The sequence below is a fragment of the Ictidomys tridecemlineatus genome, chromosome 12 (assembly GCF_052094955.1).
Source record: "Ictidomys tridecemlineatus isolate mIctTri1 chromosome 12, mIctTri1.hap1, whole genome shotgun sequence".
NCBI lineage: Eukaryota > Metazoa > Chordata > Mammalia > Rodentia > Sciuridae > Ictidomys > Ictidomys tridecemlineatus.
This window is the reverse complement of record NC_135488.1, coordinates 44,679,328-44,703,344: the sequence shown is the minus strand read 5'-3', so window position 1 is coordinate 44,703,344 and position 24,017 is coordinate 44,679,328. Positions and strand designations below refer to the sequence as shown.

At 37.4% G+C, this 24,017-nt stretch overlaps 1 protein-coding gene across 50 annotated transcripts in view; it reads left to right on the top strand.

The window, feature by feature from the left end:
* Positions 1 to 24,017, top strand: part of Map4k4 (mitogen-activated protein kinase kinase kinase kinase 4) — a 179,272-nt gene that overhangs the window by 95,423 nt on the left and 59,832 nt on the right. For all 50 annotated transcript variants that reach the window (XM_078028779.1, XM_078028787.1, XM_078028790.1 and 47 more), the window contains 4 exons: positions 12,882 to 13,007; positions 15,128 to 15,238; positions 19,602 to 19,692; positions 21,872 to 22,002. In XM_078028779.1, coding sequence (XP_077884905.1) covers positions 12,882 to 13,007; positions 15,128 to 15,238; positions 19,602 to 19,692; positions 21,872 to 22,002 — 459 coding nt within the window. The remainder of the gene's footprint in view (positions 1 to 12,881; positions 13,008 to 15,127; positions 15,239 to 19,601; positions 19,693 to 21,871; positions 22,003 to 24,017) is intronic.

The window sequence follows — 24,017 nt, the reverse complement described above, 5'->3', positions numbered from 1 at the left end:
TTCCCTGCTTTCCTCCCTCACTCTCCTCCTACTCCACTGATCTTCCCTGTTTCTTTATGTTGTGTGTCAGTTTTTAGCCTCGGGCTTAGTATTCTTCAGCGAGACTAGGTGCTGGGTATATACCAGTGTGTAAATGTCCACGCACTAAGAGAGCACCTTATGCATAAAGCTGATAGATTCAGAGGTGAGGCTACAAGCCTCTGGTAAGAAAAGAAGATGTTTTCTTGATATCCTTTATAGATGTATTTTATTAATAGCATAGTTAGTCTGGGCTTAAGAATGTGCATGTACTTTCTCTGGTGCCTGGGATTGCTTGCATCATTCTGTGTGCTGTGGATCCTCATTTGGATTGCTTTGATGCTATCTCTTCCCAGAGTTCTTTTCTTCCTGTAAGATTTTCCCAAGTGCACCTTGAATGGTTTTTCCTTATCCTCTGGGGCAGCTGGTTGCCCTTGCCTGTTTCCTTTTCCTTGTGCTGTGTAGTCTCTGTCAGTGTTAACCTAGTTGTTTCTTTTAGTAGCTAGCCATTTCCCTGTCCAGTGCCTGTTCTCTAGCTCTAGGGCACAGTGCATGCTGTGAATATGTACATGCAAATCACATGTGTTGAACCAATGGATGGGTGAATGGACAAGCTCTAAAAAGGCTGTTAAGGAGAGTGGCATAACCACTTCTTAGCCTTTATTTTTTGAGTAATGTCAGATGGTGGATTTGGTGGTTTGTATTGGTGGTTGGAGATAAATGAGTTGGACAGGTCTAGGTCTCAATGAGAGTATCCTTTGTGCTTATTTGAATTGGTAAATGACCTTTAAGGGTCTTTACTGGAGCATTTATTTCAGCATGTAACTAAATGGCCTAAATTTTGGACTGTATAAATCCATATATATTTTTGGAGGGGAGATACCATTTGAGACTTAACTTTGTGTTTGTTTCTATGATGGTGATGGGTTTATTTTTTTTTGTTGAAGAAGTCCAATTCCCCTCCCCATTACTCTGAAGATGGGCATGTAGTAGTTGATGGTCCTCTTTTTAGCAACTACATTCTTTTCCTTACCCTAAGAATTTTATTTTTAAAAAATTGGTCTGACTTGGCCAGCCTCAGGAGATTGATTCCAGGCAGTCTCTGACCATATGTTTTATTTCATGGTCATTCAGAGTGGCAGGAGATGAGAATCCCAGGAGAGGGAGGACTGTGTTGTTCTTTAGGGAGTGGTATCACTTGACTGCTGATGGACAGAGAGCAGCTGTGGTGTCTTGAGATCCTCTTCCCAGATTTCTCCCACTGCCTCCATTCTGCCTCCTCATAGTACTCACACTCCAGAATGGAGGGAATGCATTTAAGGAAAACTTTTATATCGAGTTAATGAGTTATTTGTAGATTAAAAATGATTTATCACAATTTTGTGAAATGTGTAAGTAGTAGATTAACCTACAGTGCTGTATAATGAATGATTAATAACAAGAAATTGTATTCTGATCTAAAAAAAGAAATTCACTTTTTCGCTTTTTCTGAATAATCAGTATGCAGCTTGCTTATGGTGCTGGATGGGATGGTGGGATAGTAGGTGAATTTATTATAAAAAGGTTTAAGAAACAGGTTTAAGCTAGGATAGCACCATTTATGTTTATAAAATTTGTAGAAGTTTAACTTCTGTTTATTTCAATTGGATCACATCAGTTCTATATTACTGACTTCCCTTATAAAATCTGAAAAACACTTCTTATGTAATAAAATTTCACATTTGTAAATAGTAGTCCTGTATACCTTCTAAAATCATTCAAATGAAATATAATTTTCTCAAAAAATACAGAGAATTCAATATTAGAATGTTTCCCAGAATGCACCCACTCGGGTTGCTGCAGGATGAGTGTCCATTGTCTTGGTGGTGGTAATGTTACTGCTGGTTACCAGTGAGAGTTCTGCTTTCTCACATGTTGAAGTATAACATTAGAGAAGCATGCCAAGATAAGCATATAAAGCAGGGTTTATTTAAAAGGAGGTAACATAGATTTCTTGGGGGAGGAAGAAAGGGAACATAGCTGGTATCCTGGTATCCCCAGGAGGGAGGGTGTTCTGCCTTTGTATAAATCCTAGGCTTCCCTCTTTCTCCTACTCTATTCCCCTTATCTCTTTCCTTCCTGGGTATGGGACTAGGCCCAGCAAATGCTTGGTGTGATGGCCAGAAGGTGAGAAGTAGATGCTCTGAAGGGGCCAAGGTGGCCTGAACTGGGCAGGAAGAGGGTCTAATTTGACTCTCTGTAGCTTGGGACAATCCCTGAGACAGGTTACCTTAGCAACAGGTTGGAGCAGGGCAGGTTATCTTGATAAGGGTGGAGGAAGGGCTCTGAAGGAGTTAACATTTCAATCCCTATATCCTCTGGATCAGACCCTTGCCTGTCTAATTCTGGCTTTAGCAACCCTTTCCTCTAATGCAGTTGAGGAATGTCAGTCTCAGCAGCAGATTGTCTTACTCCCAGTTGAATCATATGTGAAAGATAATTGGTTCTTTCCTTGCCAGTCATCTTGATATCTATGAACTTTCCACATCTTTTTGTTTTTCCAGGAGGAACATCAGTAGTGTTGTGTGTATGTAGCGTTCATGTATGAATGGAGGTAATAACATAAGTAGTTGGGACACATTGCTGATCATTCTTGAGTAATAAACCCATCCTAAATATAGCAGTTGGGAAGAAAATAGATTACTCTGCTGTTGGCAATTTTGGCACCTGGCATTCTTGTTCAGAACTCTTAGCTCATCACAGCAGCAAGATTGTAAGCCTGCCTGTCATTTAATTGAATCTTCTCTATTCACTGTTGCTAACAGGAAGGGGGATGCAGAGGTTCATATCACCTGAGTTAACTGGGGCTGGCTTTTCTACAGGCAGCTTCAGGAACAGTTTGTATTTGGGATTATTCAGTTAATAAAGTAGCCGAGATAGTTATAATTCATTTTCCAAAAATCATAATGTGTTCTCACCATGTGCTAGGCTCTCAGAAGGTCTTTCATGTTACCTAGTTCTGTCACTGTGGGTTGATACTTATTGCTCACCCTGGGTTGTGTTTTACCTGCTAGGAGCTGATTAGAGTTCCATGAGATATTGTCTTCATCCCATGTATAAGTAAACTGAGGTCTGGGATTCTCTTGTTTTGTATTGAAAATAAATCGAGCTTATTGGTGTTGTGGTGTATACAGTGGAACATGTTTAATATAGCAAGCACTGCTGGGCTACTGAGATAAACAAGGCCGTGTCACTTCTTGGGACTTGCTTTTTTTGTAGAGAAGGGCCATAAAAGGCAGTTATCTGTCTGAATCCACATGGTTTTAATGCTTCTGCACTTTTTTTTTCCTTTTTTTTTTTTTTAAAGAGAGAAGAGAGAGAATTTTTAAAATATTTATTTATTTATGTATAGTTTTCGGCAGACACAACATCTTTGGGTTTTTTTTTTTTTTTGTATGTGGTGCTGAGGATCGAATCCGGGCCACATGCATGCCAGGCGAGCCCGATACCGATTGAGACACATCCCCAGCCCGCGACTGTCCTTTTTCATTTGCCTTTCTAGGTTCTTCTGAAGCCCGAGATTTGCAGTTAGCATGGCTGTGGTGTATATATAGTTGGAATTGGAGTGAGCTGGGGGGCACATTTTTTGAATTTCTGTGCACCCAACTAGACTTTTCCAAGGAGGACCCAGTTTTCACCTGGGCTTTAGCTGAATATTCTGGTTTGTTTCAGAGCAAACTCCCTCTTGGCATTTCTTAGGTCAGTTTGCGTGACTAGTTTGCAAATGGTGCCCCTGTAGGAATCAGGTTGTTTTCCAAGGGAGGATTTTAGTGCTTTTCTCCACGTGATCATTATTCTGTTTCATCTTTTTCCCTTTTTTTAATCATCTACTGTGGTATATCATGAAATGTTACCAGAATAATACATAAAGTAGGATTTGAGGTAGTTTAAGTAGAAATGAAGACAAGAAAAATAAAGAGAAGAAAAAGAAAACATAAGACATCAAAAAATCTTTGCTTGGCCACTATTTGTAAAGTGAGACTTAAAAGAAGATAAATGTTATGTAAATACTCGTCAGCTGTGCCCCCACCCCGACACCTATCCAAGTATGGGCTATAGAAAATAGTTCTTTTGACATTGTCTATATTTTTGATTCAGGTATAACTTTAGGATTTTTTTGATTACACAAATTATTTTAATAATATGATTTAAAATGATGACTTTACATATTAACTTTATTGAAGTGGTTTTTTTCCTACATGTGATTTAGTTTTTCAAAGATTATGATTATAGTTTTTTAGTGGTAGGTCATCTGTTCCTACTTTCCTATCTGTTAAGTTTTTACTCTGCCACCCCGGGTTGAGTAATTGAAGCATTTGTAAATCTAAGTTGTTGCTTTCCAAATGCACTGGGTTCTGATTTAATGGACAATATAAAATAATTTGAGCCTAGAGTTCCTTTGTGAACATACTGACTACCATTAGAGGTGTAGATTGTAGGCTGTTTAATGGTTTTGTCTTTTATTCTATCCTTTGGATTATACTTGGTTGATCCCTGTCCCTCTTGCCATGGATGTATGTTTTAGCTTCTTTGTTCTAACTGAGTGGTTTTTGTTTTCAGTTTCTGCTGGGTTATTACTAAACACTTGGGCTTCCTTTTTTTTTTAATATTTATTTTTTGGGGTAGATGGACACAACACAAAGCATTTAATTTTTTTTATGTGGTGCTGAGGATCGAACCCAGCGCCTCGCACGTGTTAGGCAAGTGCTCTACCGCTAAGCCACAACTCCAGTCACTATGTTTTAGCTTCTTTGAATGCCTGTTAATTTTAAGTTAGGCGCCAGGCATTATGAATTTTACCTCACTAGAGATATCTTACATTTTATAATATTCTTGACCTTTGTTCTGGAATACAGTCAGTCATTTGGGAATAGTTTCATTCTTTTAAAATTAATTTATTATTATTATTTTTTAAATCAGATCAGCATGTGGTCTAAGGCTAATTTGCCCCACTATTGAGTGCTCTCCCTAATGTTATATGAACAATGCATTTTTCCCCATCCCTGTGAGCACTGGTATACTGTTCTATGGACTTCTTTCAGGATTCAACTCTTTGCCTGGCTGTATGTGGTTTTCTCAGAGGTGAAGATGCTATACTGAATCTTCAAGGAAGATTCTCAGATCTTTGCCTTACTTGCTTTCTGTGAAGCTCTTTGGAATTCTGTCCTGTACCTGTAGTTGATGTGGTCTCTCCAGAGACTCAGCTCTATCTTCTTAACTCATAGACTCCTTTGGACTGTAGTTGAGATTCTTTTCTCTGGACTGTAGCCTGGAATCTCTTCTAAGAGGTAATAAGTGTGGCAACCTCTCAGGGATCACTGTCCTGCATTGCCTGATATTATAAACTCTTTTCATATGTTTGGTTAATTTTACTTGTTTAAGTAGGAGGTTAAATCATTTGGCGCTTGATAGTTTATCTTGGCCGGGAGTAAAATTTTCTTCATTCTTTTTTATTGATCACTCTCTTTAGAGCCTAGCCTTGATCTAATTCACCATGTCAAGTATGCAAGCAGGTACATACTTGTGCACAGATGGGGTCAGTGTGAAATGCAGAAACAAGTATTGCTTAAAACTCTTCAGAGCTGTGGTCAGATGTTGCCATTGCTTACTTGGAGCTGGATTAGGGTTTTAAACAACACTGTTCTGTGTACATATTATTAGTTTCCTACTTGTACTGTAGGAAGTTTCATGGAGTTTGTTTCTGGCTTAGACAAGGGTCTGCAAGGAGTGAGGCCAGGTGCTGCTTCAGGGACCCTCTGGCAGGTCAGGAAAATGAAGACAGAGTACAACAATGTTCCACTTACCCTCTTCTTCTGTTCCAAGAATGACATAAACCTACAAAGAGCTGATTTTAAGAAGTTGTGGGTCTGGATTGGTATAAATATGAAGAAATGACCCTAAGGCCAAGGTCAGAACCATTTGGTACAGTTTGACCAACAAGGCTTTAGTTTATCAGGCTCTTCTGCACCTCTGACCTTTGGTGGAGTAAGTAGTCTTATCAGAGGGATAGCAGTGACCCTAGAGTAGCAAGGAGGCAAGAGGAATATTTATTTTTCCTGAATTAGGAAACTAGCCATGATAATTGTACAGAATTGTAAAGTTAAAGAAGAAACTATCTATAGAAATAATCTTTGGAAGCTTTTCTTATTTTCCCCTGTGTATTCATTAAAATATGTTATGTAGTTGTCTAAATATACGCAGACTTGCATTGATTGTAATTGGCAAATGTTGATGTCAGGGACATACTCTTGTTATCTACAGAGTGTTTTAGATTTTGCTTCCTTTTTCCATTTCATAGTAAAGAATTTTGGATCTCAAAAAGTTTGAGTACAATCAAGGTTTTTGGTAGGGTATTTTGGCACTAGTCTGTATGGTATTTGGCACAAGTTGTATTGTGAAGATACTTGAACCCATGGCCTTATATATTGGGACTTGACTTAATTTCTGCAGGTTAATGACATGAAACTTTGGAGTTTCTTTTAGAGCCTAGAGAAAATAGTAATCTGCCATATTTCGTTTTATTGTGTAAGATTGCCATATTGAGCTTTTTGGTGTTGGTGGTGGTGGTGGGCTAAGGCAGAGGTGTAATTTGGGCCTTCTTGTGGTTTCTTGGAAGCAGCAGTCTCATGATTGTCTATGAGTGCATGAAGTAGTGGGAAATGGAATAAGTTGTATTTACCATGCTGCATCATTCAGTTTATCTAAAGTCTTCCCCTGTTCTTCTAGGTGAATGTTGTTATGTAATTTTCTGTTATCAAGTTTTTGGATACCAACTGAGTGATAGAATTATATTGAAAATAGAAGAGGTGAACTTTGTAGAAGGTGAAGGAGATGCAGAGGACTCTTTGAAAACTTTGTTCTATCTTAAAAAAAAATTGTGTATTATGCCTTTAGACAAGAAAGATGGAAAACAGTTTTAGGGCTTCAGGACCTTATGTTTTGACTTTGGAATTCCAGAAGAAATTCATTGATTCAGTATCAGATACAGAGCATGTCTCCCTGCAGTGTAATTCAGTATAGCCAAGTTAAAAAACCAGCATAAGTATTCATCATCACATAAATGGATAAAGAAAATGTCACATACATACACATACACACACACAATGGAGTTTTATTCAGCTATAAAGAAGAATGAAGCCAGTGGCAGTGGTGCTTACCTATAATTCCAGCAGCTCCTGAGGCTGAGACTGGATGATCCTGAGTTCAAAAGCAAGGCTCAGCAAAAGCAAGGCTCTAAGCAACTCAGTGAGACCCTGTCTCTAAATAAAACACAAAAATAGGGCTGGGGAATGTGGCTCAGTGGTCAAGTGCCCCTGAGTTCAATCCCTGGTACCAAAAAAAAAAAGAAAAGAAAGAAGAATAAAAGTATGACATATGCAGGAACTGTAGAGCACTGTGTTAAGCAAAGGAGCAACACAGACCAGAAAATCAAGGGACTTGTGTATTCTCCCTTATGAAAGCTAGAGAGAAAAAAAGGGGAAAGGGGGTGGTTTGATCCTGTGAAATTAGAAGGGAGACCAGTGGAGTGGAAGAAGAGGACTGGGAGGCGAGATATAGGAGAATGAAATTTACTAAATTATGTACATATACAAATTATAGTGACATTATGTATAATTTAAGAAATAGAGCCTTTTAGTTTGAAGTGTGTTCCAAACACTGCTTTTTTTGAGCATGCTATCTTGAATGTCTTGAATGTATATGATTCCTATTTTGGCTTTGTTAATTTGCAGTTTTCCTATTGGGATTTTATTCTGGGACTAATTGCCCTTTGGATTGGGATCTTGTCATTCCTTCCTTTTGTCTAAATCCTCTAACCTTAATTTTGTTCTAGAATCTATCCTGCATAGTTTCTTTGTATATGTTTAGTTGAATAGTCAGTGAATTTAAGTTGCATAAAGTTTTCATGTGTTTAAATAAAAAAAAAACTGCAGTCATAAAGAAGAGCTCAATAGTAGTTTTCTAAAACAATCTGTAAAACTGATTTTCAGAAATAGGTATTTTCATTAAATGTACATTTAGTTGTACATTTTGGTACAGAAATCTGCCAGTTGTAGTTTTACAGCCCTCTCTCCAACTAATACAGTAAAAATCAATTGCCCTTTCCCAGTTGTTCACCTGTCCCTGAGTGATACTTAGTTCTGTAAAGTATGGAAGCTAGGTGGTAAGATGATTAGCTCAGATAATTTTCCTGGTCCTGTTGAATCCTAGGATGTGAAGTTTAACTTATATGAAATGAGAGAATTTAGGTAACTAGAGTCTAATCCTCATTTTGAGGGAACATTAAAAAACAAAGAACAGAATGCTAATAATGTGCACCCCTGTGTGCTGAGATGGTGGAGTGGGCATGACTTGTCATATGACTCACTCACAAACCCAGTGCTCCTTGTGAAAATTACCACTATGCAGAGGTTCTCCCCTCCCCCATCCTCTTAACCACCAGGTGAAGCAACTGAAAACTTCATCCACTAATTCATTCCAGCCAGAGACAAAGACCTGTTTTTTTTTTTCCCCCCCTGTGAGAGTTGGCTTCCACTTCCAAAATGCTAATTGGCATCAGCTGCATTCAAACACCGTGGAGGCTGGGGGCGGGGTGGGGGCTTGGGGGAGGCAAGCAGCTGCCTCACGGAAAAAACCAGAAGGAAGTCTTCCTTTCTTTCCCAAAAGACCTCCCTGTCAGGTCACTCTGTTCTTTTCCTCTTTTTCTTCTCTTTTCTTTTTTTAGTTTTTTTTTTCTTCCATTTGTGTAAGATGTGGCCCCCTAAAGAAGAAAGGTCACAATAATTTGCACTTTGACAATACAAAATATATAAAGCCATGTAATTTCGCCAATCCAATTTTCTTTTCATATGTGGAATTTGTTATTGTTTTTACTTTTCAGTTCTAGCCAGTCCCAAGTTTGTTTAGTGTAGTATCTTCTTTAGCTAAATAAGCTGTTTCTTTGGTGGTAATGGTAGTGTTACTGCCCATTACCAGTGAAAGTTCCCTTTCCCCATAGGTTGAAGTTGGAATACCCGAGAAATGCTAAGGCAAGTGTAGAAAGCAAATTTTATTTAAAGAAAATATTAACACAAGAAGGGGTCCCAGAGCTGGGTGTCCATGAGAGGGATGAATCTTGTTTTTCAGTTTACAGGTTTTCTGTCTTTTTATCCCACCTATGCATCAAAAAGGTAGAAAAGGAGCAATTCAGGGATACCTATCCCCATTTAGCAGGGGAGCAGTCCAGGGAATACTCACTAATAATTCCCCACTGGGAGGACTGTCCCTCTGGAGGCAGGTGACTTTGGCCTTGAGTGAGAGGAAGGGGGATGTGTCCTAAAGGCATTAACGTTTCAATATCCCAGGGTTATTGACTTTGGCCAAGAGTGTAGGGGATGCATCCTGCAGTATTAGCATTTTCTTTCCCTTTGAAGCAGCTTCCATCTTCCTGATCTGACCATCTGTCTACACTAACTGCCTGACCTGTGTCTTGCTTCATTGGTACATACTATGTAGTGTTAGCCCGAGACCACCAAACTTCTGTATTTCACCTTGTTGCCACGGCATTAATGTATATATTCACAAGTGTTCTGTGTATCTTAATCTTGCACCAAATACAGTTTAGTAATAAATTTTCTTTAATACCAGCAAAAAAATATGCTTTATATAATGGTTATATCCCAACACCCCCATTTGGCATAAAATTTGCAACAATTCCAAAGGGAGACTGGAACTCAGAAGTTGGTTCAACATAAAATACTGTATATTCTGTATAATAGCATTAGTCACAATTAGGATTCCAGGTGTAGTTGGCTCAGAGCCATTGGGCAGATTCTGTATTTCTGATTTTTTTTTTTCCTTCCAGGAGTGGGCATTCATAATTAGACAGAGAATGACAGTTAGTGGTGCTAAATGTCCTTTTATTTCATGTCTATTAATCATTTATTTTAAAATCATAAAAGAGGGAATATTCAAAGTATCTGTATACATTATCCTAAACTAATAATTTTGAGAGGAGAATATGATTTTCATGTGCTTCAGAATTTGACTCCTCAAGACCTGGGAAATAGTTTTGAAAGAGACATTGGTCTGATCACTATATTTCTAGATGATATTTAAATTGTTCAGTCTTGTTAAAAAAGCTATTATCCTACTTTATTGCATTTAAGTTGTTATGTTTCATTGATTCCAAGGTGCAGCCCAGTTCTGAAGATGTTACAGTGTGAGTCTTATGGTTCCTGATGCATCATGGTTTCATTACATAAAGTAATGGTGTGTCTCTATCAGTTAAATATGCCCCAGGATACTCTGCCAGCCATTTTTACCAATATCTTTATGTGGTCTATGGGAGCACCAGCATGGTACTGAACCCTTAAGCACTCCAAAATGTGTGCTTGATTTCTGTCTCATTGGGTATGAAAACATCAAGTGACCTGGAAGCCCTCCAGTCTTCCTAGAGTGGTGAATAAATTAGATCCTGGAAGACTCTGATTCGTGTCACTAAAAGAAAAAAATCATTGAAATTCATCAAAAATGTCATGATCCTTAATTATTGATCAGGTTTCTCATAGATAGTCTTTTTTTTTTTTTTTTTGGAGGGGATTGAATGAACTCAGGGGCACTCGACCACTGAGCCACATCTTCAGCCCTATTTTGTATTTTAGAGACAGGGTCTCACTGAGTTGCTTATTGCCTTGCTTTTAGTGAGCTGGTTGTTTTCTTTCTTTCTTTCTCTCTTTCTCTCTCTCTTTCTCTCTTTCTTTCTCTCTCTCTCTTTCTTTCTCATGATGTCATTAAAAAAATACCTTTATTTGTTTATTTTTATGTGGAGGCTGTTTTTGAACTCGCTGTCCTCCTGTCTCAGCCTCCCAAGCCACTGGGATTACAAGCATGCTCCACTGCACCTGGCTTCTCATGGATGCTCTTGAACAGCATTTACTTTTTGTCAAGAAGTGAAATGTGTTGGCAGAGTATGAGAGGAACAGTGACCCTGGTAATAGTTTCACTAGGAGTAGGCATGAAGGGAAGAAGGGGTAAGGGACAAAACAAGCCTCTGTAATCCAATAAATTCATAAAGTATGTAAAGTAATCAGCTGGCCGATCTTTCTACTAAGACAAACTAAAATTAGCATTTTGACTTTTTTCCTTTTATAGTGCAATATTGCTCTTTTTTGTGTTTGTGAAAGCTTATAGGTTACTGATTTTGAAAAAGAATAGAAAAATCGAACCTTTCTGATCACCTGCCTGCAGTAAATGAATATTTGGGTCAGTGAGCCCTTTCAATAGGGACATAAAGGGCATTCAGTAGGAATCTGATTGTGGTTTTTTGACATGTTCTAATTTTTTTTAAGAACCTTTCTGTCTTGACAGGATCTCCTTAGGGTTGTCCTGGGTTGTTTCCTACTTGGACCATGTAGGTGGCTTCTCTAAAGCATGCTGTGGAGAGTTCAGAGCAAACAGACTCAATATGCCCCCTGCCAATGAGCAGGAACATTACTGTATTATGTCCATCATTCTTGGTGTATGAATGTGAGTGCATAGAAAGAGCACACGTAAAGCTTTTGATGAATTGGACTTTCTGGTTTTCTTTGGGGTCTGCTTCCTGGTACTGTTAATAAAAACCACCACCCTGTTCTGTTTTAGTATAAGATTCCTTTTGAAGAAAGATCTTAAACAGGCCTGTTTTTCTATATTGGCCAATCTCAATACTGGTTTTGTTTGTAATGAAGACACTTTTATTGAGTATTTTTATTTTTCATTGCTCCTTTCAGCATGGCAGTATTTAAATCACAGATGGACGGTTTTCCTATGTGTGGGGTTAGAATGAGAATTATTTTGTAGACTGTACTTTTGGCCATGTGATTTCTGTTGCTGTATTGGTAGTTATCTTCTATTAATGCTCTAAGGCACTGTGTTTATGGAGTATAATCTTATAATATTTACACCAAGCAGGAAAGCTACCATTTTGAGAATCACTACTTTAGAGTGACTACATGTCTTATTCTGCTTGGTTTCCAAAGCAGTAATGCACAACTGGATTATTTATTTATTTTCCTTTCCCCATTTCTTCTCATCATTAATGTCTAATTAATGATATTGATAGGACCTTCCTTCATTCTTCCTTCCTGCCTCCCTCCCTGCTTTGCCTCATCTCTCCCCTCCCCTCAGGTACTTAACCTCTCAGCCACATCTCCCAGACCTTTTTATTTTGAGGTAGAGTGTTGCTTAGTTGCTTTGACCTTGCAATCCTCCTGTTTCAGCCTCCTGAGTCCGTTGAATTACAGGCATGTGCCACCACACCCACCTGAGCTTTCATCTAAAATATATTTATAAACCGAATTTCCTTAGGTTCTGGAGATGCTAGGCTAAAGCAGTAGACTTCTTCAAATTGTTGTGTGTGTGCACATATATGCTTGCTTATGAGTGTGTGCTCTATTGCTTTTTGTTGCATGTGTACACATGTACCTAGACCATTCACAACCTCCAAGTTGTCCCTGGCTGGAATTTCTTCCCTAGGTGTATGTAAGAGAAAAGTGAAGACCACAGGCTTCTTAGCTCTCATCTTTCATAAGAACAGTTTTTTTTCTTCCAGATTTATACCACCATTTGTTTCCTTCATTCCCCTAACCCTCCATCTCACCCAAAGTCATCTTTTCTTCCATTGCTTATCTTATTTAAAAAGAGAATACGGGAGAGCCAAGTTTGAAACCCTGAGAATGAAGCAATCTTTTGTTTCTTGAGGGACAGAGAACTTTAGCTTCTTTTGTTATTGCATATGTGGGGGGAAAATAAAGTCCCCTATATCATTCAAAAGCTGTGTGTTGTTTTTTCCTCCCCCCTCTCTTAAGGATGAAGAAGAAGAAATCAAACTGGAGATAAACATGCTGAAGAAATATTCTCATCATAGAAATATTGCAACATATTATGGTGCTTTCATTAAAAAGAGCCCCCCAGGACACGATGACCAACTCTGGGTAGGCATGTGTTTCTGAGTATTTTGTGGGCTTTTCTTTGTAGTATATTCTTAAGCGCATTAAGAATTGTGCCAGGGTAGACCAGAAACAATGGTCCAAGAAGAAAACATAGGATCAACACTCTAGTACATCAGGCACAGGCAGTGGCTTTCTCAATATAACAAGCAAAGGAAATAATGCACAGAGTTAATAAATGAAATGTATCAAATTAAAAAGCTTCTGCACAGCAAAGGGAACAATTGGGAATGAGAAGAACAAACCCACAGAATGGGAGAATTTTTTTTTTTTTAAGAGAGAGAGAGAGAGAGAATTTTTTAATATTGATTTTTTTAGTTTTCGGCAGACACAACATCGTTGTTTGTATATGATGCTGAGGATCGAACCTGGCCTGCACGCATGCCAGGCAAGTGCGCTACCACTTGAGCCACATCCACAGCCCAGGGAGAAAATTTTTGCTAGCTATACTTCTGACAGAGGACTAATGTCTACAATATATAAAGAACTCACTTCACACTAAAAAAACAAATAACCCAATTAATAAATGTGCAAACAAATTAAACAGATACTTCTCAAAAGAAGAAACACAGATGGCTAACAAACATGAAATAATGTTAAACATCATCAGTAATTTTGGGAGAAACACAAATCAAAACTACACTGACATTTTCTCTCACACCAAGTAAGAATGGTAATCATCAAGAATACAAACAATAGCTGGGTGCAGCGGTGCACACCAGTAATCCCAGAAGCTAAGGCAGCTGAGGCAGGAGGATCAAAGCCAGCATCAGCAAAAGCAAGGTGCTAAGCAACTCAGTGAGACATTGTCTCTAAATAAAATACAAAATAGGGCTGGGGTTATGGCTCAGTGGTTGAGTGCCCATGAGTTCAATCCTTGGTGGGCCCCCCACCCAATCCCCCAGAGAGGGAGTGAGTTAGGGGAGAGAAACAACAGAGGAAAAGGGACCAAGGAGTGGGAGATAAGGAAGCAAGGGAAAGTGCTGGGGAATATATTGGCCAAATTATATTGTAGTATTGTATGCATGTACAAATATGTAACATTATTATTTACAACTACAATCACCAACAAAAAATATGGAAAAAAAGAACTTAGCAAGGGACAGGAATGAAAAGCAAAGAAAGGTCAGTAGCTGGTGGATTCTAAATGCTTCCTTGGCCTTTGTTGTTGAAGATAAACTAAATGTTTACTTTGCTGTTGATTTCACACATTGCATGGAAAAAAGTTAGCTTTGTCTTTCAGGAACAATCTTCCAGGAGGAATGTGACCATATAATAGCAAGGAAATTAGGATCTTGGAAGAAAAATAATAAGAATTTTATGTGAGAGCCAGTTGATATGAAAACTCAATGAATTTCTTCTTTTTTTGTAATTACCTGGAAGTGAGGCAAAGAATATAAGAAAATTTTTGTCAATCAAGAATTAATGATAATACTTAATTTAAAAACGATAAATATTTAGGAAAATTTCTGAAATCAACACTTTGTAGCCTTATATCTTCATGAAGACATTTTTATTCAAGATGATATTTAACATTAGTTAGAAGTGAAAAAATATTCTTATTATCTAACTTCAGTCATTAAACTTTTAGAATAGTTAATTTCTGTTTATATACAAATAAAGCTGTAATCATTTTTCAATCAGATGTAAATACTACATTAAAATTATGTAAATTCTAAAAAATAGCATTATCCTTTTAAATTAAACCCAGTTGATACGAAATGATTTAATAATGATAGAGTATGAAAAATAGAACATGTTTGAGGTTAAAATGAGAAAGAACGTAAGAGCGCACTTGAATCCGATTTCTGAAAATTGGGCAGTGATAAAGAACAAATGGCACTTTTGTGCCCACATGCTTAGAAGAGGCATCTTGGCTGGTACATGCCATAGAGTGTTAGGCATTCCCAGTCTCTCAGACCACATGTGCAGAGTGAATACACAGGGGCATGGAACGAGCTGTCATTAACTTGGATGCCTCTGAAATGATCACGTGCCTAAGTGTCCAGGAAAGGGAGTGAATGGAACTGCATTTCCTCTTCTCTGCAAGGTAAGTGTACTGAAAGCTGGTGTGTGAATCACAATGTGTCTTGTCTGCCCTGTAGCTTGTTATGGAGTTCTGTGGGGCTGGGTCCATCACAGACCTTGTGAAGAACACCAAAGGAAACACACTCAAAGAAGACTGGATTGCTTACATCTCCAGAGAGATCCTGAGGGTAAGGAAAGCAGGAGCTACCGTGCCTCAGTGGTGATCTTGTATTTACATTTGCATTTTCCTAGCTCCATTGTTGTCTTTGCATTAGTTATACCTATCAGATAATTCTATTTTTGACAACCTAGGTCTCTGTATAGCCATCTAGGTTTCGTGGTTTAAGCAGAAAGTATACTTTTCTGTGTGGGTGTGGCACTTGAATCCAAGTCTTGTGCATGTGAGGCAAGCACTCTACCAACTGAGCTATATCCCCAGCCCACCTAAAGAAAGTATATTTAAACAAAAAAAAAATTTAATTATTTTATATCCACAGACTGTGCATGTGTGGATCAAAAATATTCAAAAAATAATTGCTTTGTACTGAGATTGTAGAATTTTCATTACTCCCTAAATGATAAAATAGCAAATTATTTATGTAGCTGTGATACTGTATTAGCTATTATAAGTGATCTAGATGTGATTTAAAGTATATGGTAGAATGTGTGTAGGTTATATGAAGATACCATACCATTTCAAATAAGGGACTTGAGCATCCTTAGATTTTTGGTATAAGAAGGTGTTGAGGGATACCATGGCATAAGCACTCTTCCCTCCCACCTGGACACCCAGGGACATCTGTAGTTTTTGTGTGTTTCTCCAAATTTGTGTTCAGACCTAATTGCAGTGGGAATTTCCTTTGGAGATTTAAAAGGAAATCAAGAGTGGAAGGAAGAGAAATAATCTCAAAACTATTGGTTTTAAATGGCATCCTGTGCTTAATAAATCAAGGTTCATTGTGCTAAATGCTGGTTTCAAAATCATCTTGCAGACTTTGGCATTAGGTGATAGAATCTGTAGCAGTATTTACAAAGAATAATTCTAATGTTTAATGTTATTTATAGCCAGTTGCAAAGCTGCCTAATGATCTTAGAGTAAGGTTCTGAACTGCTGTTTTAGCAGCAGTGGTTTCTTTAATAATAAAGTCATTATGATACATTGGCAGAGGGTTTTTAGGATTTCATATTTTAAACTTGTATACAACTTACTAATAGGTGTCATTTTTTATTCAGCCATTACCATGTTTCTTTCTACTTTAACCCTAAATTACAAACTTAAATTACTTGATGCACTTTTATTTATCTACCATGTTTTAAAAATAAACACTGTGTTGTTAAAATGAAATCTAGTTCTTCTGCTTTCCCCACTAATTAAAAAAAAAAAAAAAACTTCAAGTAGTAGTTATTTTATTTCTTTATATAGGTAAAGTCAGTAGCTTTACCTTAAAGAAGAAACAAAATATAAGATTCATACAAGGCTACAGATTAAAAAACTGCCATATAGAATTCCTAAATAAATGTTTAGTTTCTTTTTATTTAAATAGTCTACCAATAGGAAGTGTAGTGGTACATGGACCATATTTTTATAATCATATGCACATATCACTGTTATATTAAAATATAAGAGTCTTTTATGGTTATTTTAGGAAGCAGAGCCTAAAAGTGAGAAGCTAATTAGCCTGTCCTATGCAAGTGAAGGATTACAGTAAACAGCAGGCAGGATGAAACCATGGTTAAGAGGTTTTGATGGTGGAGTCAGTCACAACTGGGTTTGAGTCCTGCTGCTGCTTCTGCTCATTTACTGTGTACTTTCTGGGCATCACAGAGACCAACTATGAAATTACTATTGTTGGAATTAAATCTGTGTTCATGAAGCACTTATTGTATTCTGTACATATGTGTTGTTACTATGTAGTTAGTATTCTCTGTTTGAACATGTATACAATATCTTTTTTGTGTATGATTCTATGATGTGATTTCTTAAGCAGGGAATTATTAGCTTCTAGCATAATGTCCCAGATGTCAAAGACATCAAAGATAGTTTATATTTTTTTGTATACCCAACAAGCATTGTTTACCTGTCATGTATAATATGTACACTTAACTATCTTACTACCATCAATCTCAGGTAGCATTGAAAAGAAACTGCATTTGTTTGTAGCTCCTAATCAACTTCAGTGTGATACGCAAATGGACATCTTTTTGTGATGCTACAATTCTTTTCCATCTCTGAGTGTCTAAAACAAGAAGTTTCTTACTGTCATCTAGAATGGGAGTTTTCCCTACAACAAAAGTTCAGATTAACTTAAAGCATACAAATGCCTTATGGAGAGTTAATGTATCTCTTCTGATGTGTATTTGTTACAGGAGTTGCCAAGAGTTGGCTTTGGTAGAGAAAGTGGAATAATAAGATGAAGTTGAGGTTTCATGCAAAAGGAGGGCAACCACCACTGAACAGATAACCTGGTTTATCACAGACGTGGTTGTGGGTAGCAGGTATCTGTAGTGATAGAGCTTTCCCCTGTTCCTTAATAGATAAAAGATAATAGATTTAGATGATATGTTGAGCTCTTCTAAGGGGCAAGGGTTGGGATATGTAGGCCTCAGCCCTCAGCAGAAGTGTTCTCTTAGGCCAACCCACTGAAACTCTCTGGACCACAAAGTTTACCAGCAAGCCAGTGTGCCAGTATGTTCTTTTTAGTGCATTTCCACATTTATATTCTGTGCAATAGTTTCTCATTTATATAGAAACTGGTATTTCATACGTAGAATGTGCACCTAGAGCTTTCTATAACCACTGCTGAGGAATATCCTTTGTTTTTTTCAGGAAAAATATTTCCTAGTTTTGAAACATTGATTAGTTTCCTTGAGCATGCGGTATTTACAGAGTATTTCTGTCTTATCTCTGCTGAGGAGAAGTAATTGTGGCCTGTCTTCTGGCATGAGAATAGTCATAAACAGTCCTGGGTACTTCATACAGAAAATGTATTCATTGTTCTGAATAATCATAACTCAAGTTAACATCATTACCGAGCTGTTAAGACACACCTTGAGCAGTTTCCCAAGCAGAAGTTGTGATCCCTTAGCAGTGTGTGGACAGGAAGATAGGCATGGTTCTATGTGCATTTACTGCTAGCAATGAAACAAGATGTAGGCCTACATGGGTTTGAGAAGACATGGATACTTAATGTTTGTTGCTAAGCCTGTGAAAGTATAAGAATGGGGTTTTGTAAGTTAGAGAACAAATTCATGTGAAGTAATAGAAGTAGACATTTTTGTCTCCTTGGCTCTTCCATGTCAAATCGTGCTAACAGGAGGACATATTTCCTTTCTATCTAACTAGGGCACTAAATTTTTAGACATTTTTCTCTATTCAGTGCTTATTGGGGTAATATGCACATTCCATGTTATAAAGAGTAAACAGCCATCAAATAAGGTATTTTATTTCATAGGCAGAATACTAAATGAATTTAGAGCCCCCCGTGTTAGAAAAATTTATTTTCTACAGTGACTATTATATTTAATTCATATCCTATGAAGTAATGTTAATAACAAATCTCATAAAAATAATCAAATCCTTATTCGTGATCTACCTTTTAAAAAAGTTTTTTTTTTTTTGTAGTTGTAAATGGGCAACATACTTTTATTTTTTATGTGGTGCTGAGGATTGAACCCAGTGCCTCACATGTGCTAGGCAAGTGCTCTACCACTGAGCTATAGCCCCAGCCCTGATCTACACTTTTTGATCAAGATGTTTCAGAGTATATAGGTTGCTGGTATCTTAAGGAGATAGGCTTCATATTTAGCTTCTCCAGTTAAGGATAAAACAAACAAATCAGTTGTGAGAATGATGGCTGCTATCTTTCAGACCATATTTGGATGCAGCATGTGGTTTTGTTCCTCTACTATCTCTCAAGAGAGACATGCTCTTGGGCTTCATTCCAGATAGAAGGTCATCAAAAAATGCTATATGCCCAGTAGGGTTTATTTTCTTGGGAAAGAAAGATATTTTAATTCAACACAAGGCTCTTTTCAGAATCATTTTACACTTTGGGTAGAGGTGGGATTGATGAACACTTAGCAGTTTGTCACTGTACAGTGGGAAGACAAGATGACATTCTGTAACTAGATTTAAATCCGCTCTAGCCCTTTGTTTTTCTTTTGGGATTTGTCTAGTGCAAATATACCCATGGTCACCCACTGAAAGATAGACATTGGCGTGGGAAAGGAACCACCCTGTACACAAATAGCCCAAATTATAGCAGAGAAACTGTAGATGGTAATCTAAAGTGTGTCTTAAAGGCACAGCTCACAAGTGCTCATGTTGCGGAGGGGAAAACTAGCCAGTTGAAATTGTGGTTAGGTGGGTTTCTTCTGTATGATAGTATTGGTGATGTCTTCCTAGGTATGTGCTAAAAGAAAATTTTATGTCCCAATTATGAACTTAACAAAACTTTTTGGATCACGTATACTTTGTTACAAAAGGTGTGTTGCTGGCTGTTTACTAATGGGGACAAAGAACTAAAATTCTAATCTGTCTGTCCTTTTCAGGGACTGGCACATCTTCACATTCACCATGTGATTCACCGGGATATCAAGGGTCAGAATGTGTTGCTTACGGAGAATGCAGAGGTGAAACTTGGTATGTGAGGGATGTGTGGCATACTTGCCCCTCAGGCAACTTGCTGCCCTGTTTACATTTAGCTAAAAGTTCATTCTTTTTTTTTTTTTATATTTATTTTTTAGTTTTTTAGGTGAATACGGTATCTTTATTTTATTTTTATGTGGTGCTGAGGATCGAACCCACTGCCTCACAGGTGCTAAGCGGGCGCTCTACCACTTAAGCTACAACCCAAGCTTCTAAAAGTTTATTCTTTTACCCATGTTTTCTGTTTCTGTTCCTGTTCTTAAAAATGTGGGCCTGGGCTTACTGCTTAGCCAGGCTCCAATCTCCTTTCTCTTGGGCTTCTCCTCTGATTTGTTCTCTGTACAGAAGCCAACTAACTGATTGAGACCATGTCACATTCCTGCTTAAAGACTCTTAGTGGCTTCCTATTTTACTTTAGATAAAATACACTTGAACTCTGCTGGTCCATAAAAAGCCTTGTAGGAACTGGCTCCTACTATTTTCCCACCCCATTTTGTGAGCCTCTTTTATTTCCCCTCTCAATCACTGTTTTTTTTTCCCCACTTCTTAGAACTTGCCTCAGGGTTTTTGCACATACTGTTCCTCATTTGAAAGATTTAACCTCTATTTTGAAACCAAAAGTTTTCTCCTCATCTGCAGGAGGCTTTATTTGGCTCTCTTATCTGTCTTGGGCTGTGTTTCTTTTTCCTTTCCCAGCACTGTTCACAATTTATAATTACATGATTATTTATTTTCTTGTATTTCTGTCTCCTTACCAGAATTTAAGATCTGAGAGTTTATGACCAGGATTGTTTTGTTGTTTACCAGTATATTCTTACCCAACACCTAGTATGTTGCCTCCAGTGTGGTAGATTTTTTGCTAAATTTCTGCATGGATAGATAATTGTAGACTCGTCCCAGAGATGGCTTTACAATGATTTTTAAAAAATATTTTGTTTCCCTTAGCTGGATCTGAACTTCTTCCCATCTAGTTTCATATAATGGTTCTTTGAAGTTTTTTAAAAGTCTGTTAGAATTAATTTTTCTTTCATTGAAACATTATACAAACACTTTTTATCCTTATGCTTACAAGAATTTAGCCCATCTTTCTTTCAAAAACCTTGGCACAATAGTTGTACTTTAAAATTTTCATCCTTGCTTTGTTGTGTAGTGCCTGTATTTATTGATCACCTGTGGAGGACTAGTCTTCGTATTTGGAAACTCCCCTTAAAGCTAAGATAGGAAGCCCTTGAGTTGTCCTCACTTAATGACTTCAATGAACCTGTGTATATTGGCCTTCTGCTGCCAGGCCTATGATAGTCCCTCAGTAATTACTTAGTGATCAGTTGCTGTTGCTATCCAAGTTGCTGTGAAGCTTGCTCAGACTTTCTGTGCTTACTTAGTGGCCCATGCTTACCTGTCTTGAGCATTCAGTTAATGAGCCCACCCCCAGCCCAGTTGATTCCCAAGCATGTTCTGTACACAGAATTGGAACCTTTGACACCAGTGAATTATCTCAGCAATTCATAGACCCGTTGGCATGAGCAGCTCCTACTCCTCTGTGCACTTCTTACTGGGGTCATGGCAGTTTGCAGGTAGTGATAATGTTGGTAGATACTGATGGACATACATTCTGATGTGAACTTTCTGTCAACCCTGCCTCCCACCCGTGAAGTTCAGCAGAACTCCTCTGAAGTTAAATTGGGCAGGAAGTAAAAGTCCCTCTGAAAACTCAACAGAAATCCCAAGTGCTTCTGGGGATGTTTTTTGTATATTCCCTATTCTCTTTATTTAGAGCAATGCTTTATTCTTTTCAAGAAAACCTTAATTCTGCTTAAAACAAAGAAGCCAAATCATTTGGAGTGTAGGTCATTTCTCCTTGGGACTTTTCTGAACCTGTACTCATTTATGGCAGTTGTGTTCTTTGAAAGCACTAGTAGTCATTCATGCAAAAGACCCCCTGCTGATCCTGGACCACGCCTCCCAGGAGTTTCCATATGGCAGAGGATCTTGCAGTCTTAATGACTTTGCTCTGGAAAGGGCACTCCTTTTGGAAATGTCCTACTTTGAAGAGTTTTGCAGGTTCATCAAACAGTGCTATTTTAGTTTACTTTGAAGATACCTTTTTCATCCAGTGTTTTCTTTGCATCTTAAATTATGTTCTACTTTTTCTTTCTTTTTCTGTCTTTCACAGTTGACTTTGGGGTGAGTGCTCAGCTGGACAGGACAGTTGGAAGGAGGAATACATTCATAGGCACCCCCTACTGGATGGCTCCTGAAGTTATCGCCTGTGATGAGAACCCAGATGCCACCTACGACTACAGAGTAAGAGGCACCTACCTGCTTGGCTGGCCTTTGCTCAGTTGTAGGGGTGAATGGAGGTTGCTTATGTATTTCATACATACCTCTTAATTTCTCGAGGAAGACATGAGCCCCTGTGTGGGTGCAAATTTTTCAGAACAGTGTTAAGCGACTTTTTTGTCCATTTGCTTCACTAAGGATTGCACTTGTGTCAGACAGTACAGGCCACTGGGTATGTAGTACATGGAACTTTTCTTCATGAGTACATTAAAAATTTTCTCCCATTTGTTATCCTTTTTAATTTGAGGAATATATTAAAATCAAATATATTTTAAAAATATTGTCAGAATGTATAAGAGCTACATTTATAAAACTTTAGATTATTCTTGTTGAGTTTCATAGTTTTTATTTAGTATACAAATATATTGAGATTATTAGAGTGACCTTGAGGGACTTGAATCAATAATGCATTTGATCCAGGTATAAAATCCATATTTGGTAATCAGACTTAGGTTGGCTATATTTACAAAAATTTATTTGAAAAAAAATCACCTTAATTAAACAAACTGGAGTGGTTAATGTACCTGTTAGTGATATTCATCGTGAAGTTTGTCTTAACAGTCCCTAGTATATTTCAGTATTTATTTTAAGTACCCAATTACTGAGGCTTAAATTAAATCAATGCATCTGAGGAATTTTTATTATATCTTTTATATGGAGTTTTAAAAAATAGGTTTCAGATTTTGTGACATTTTATTTTTTAATGTTATTGCATATCTCTTAAAATTAGAAACTATTTTTCAGTGTACTCAAAATATTATCATACCTAAGTGAATTCAAATAATTCCTTATACAGAGTTAATAATTGAAAATCTTAATTAAGATTATAGCTGATTTGTCCAAACCAGTATCAATGCAGGACAGGACGTATTTGGTTGTTTGGCCATTGAGTTGCTTTTAATTTAAAATGCATCCCCATTTTTATTCATGAACCTGACTTGCTTAAGAAGTTGGGTCTATTGTAAAATGTTCTACTCTCTAGATTTGCCTGATGATTCCTATGTAATATGTGTTTCTTGTTTCCTGTCAACTGCAAAGGTTCAGTTATTGTCAAGGAAAGCTAACTTACAAGATGACCTCATAGGAGCTGGGGTACTTTGTGTTGCCTTATGCCAGGAAACCTACAGCCCTGCTTATGCCACCATTGACACTGCCAAAATGTTCTCTGGGTTAAGGCAGTAAGCCCTTTGCACCCTTGTAGTACGGAAAATTCCATAAAAGTAAGGGAGAAATTTGTAGGTCTATTCTTATTCTTGTATTCAAACATAAGGGTCTATACTTTGTAAGATAATTATAGGTTAATCTTGGAAAACTTAAATTGAGCAACATTGAGTAATTATAAGATCATGATAGCATAAAAATGAAATGTATACTAATGACAATAACTGTCTATATTTTTCTTTTTTAAAATAAGATTTGTTCTTCAGCCGGTGCTTATCAGATATTAAAATGAACAAAACAAAAACAAAAACACTCCCCCTTGTGGAATTTTGAGCAGGGAACAAAAGTTTAATTCAAAATTTAAAGTTAACATTTCAGGGGAATCAAGAAGAATAGAGTCCTTGCATACAAAGACAGTTTACTTCCATCTCTCCCTTGTTTGGTTTGAAGATGGACTGCAAAGGCCCCATAGTATGATTTGAATTAGTGAATAAGTATTGATTTTATGAATAGTTTTAAGAATTTTGTAAAGAATGGCTTCTGTCCTTTAAACTTAAAATCTTAATTACATTTGAGGTGCTAACATAAAATATAAAAACAAACATAAATCTGTTTCAGGAGTCTAGACATAATGCTTGTAAAGAAATGTGGGTGCACACTGAAGAAGAGAACATTCACTGAGCTGTTAGAGGGCTTTTACATCAACTGTGTCTGTCTCGTTTACAGCGATGAGTGGTTTTAATCAGCTAATCTTTATTATTTTAGGTATCATCTGTTCACTCACTTGTAAGATGTTCCTATAACTGTGTTTTCACTTT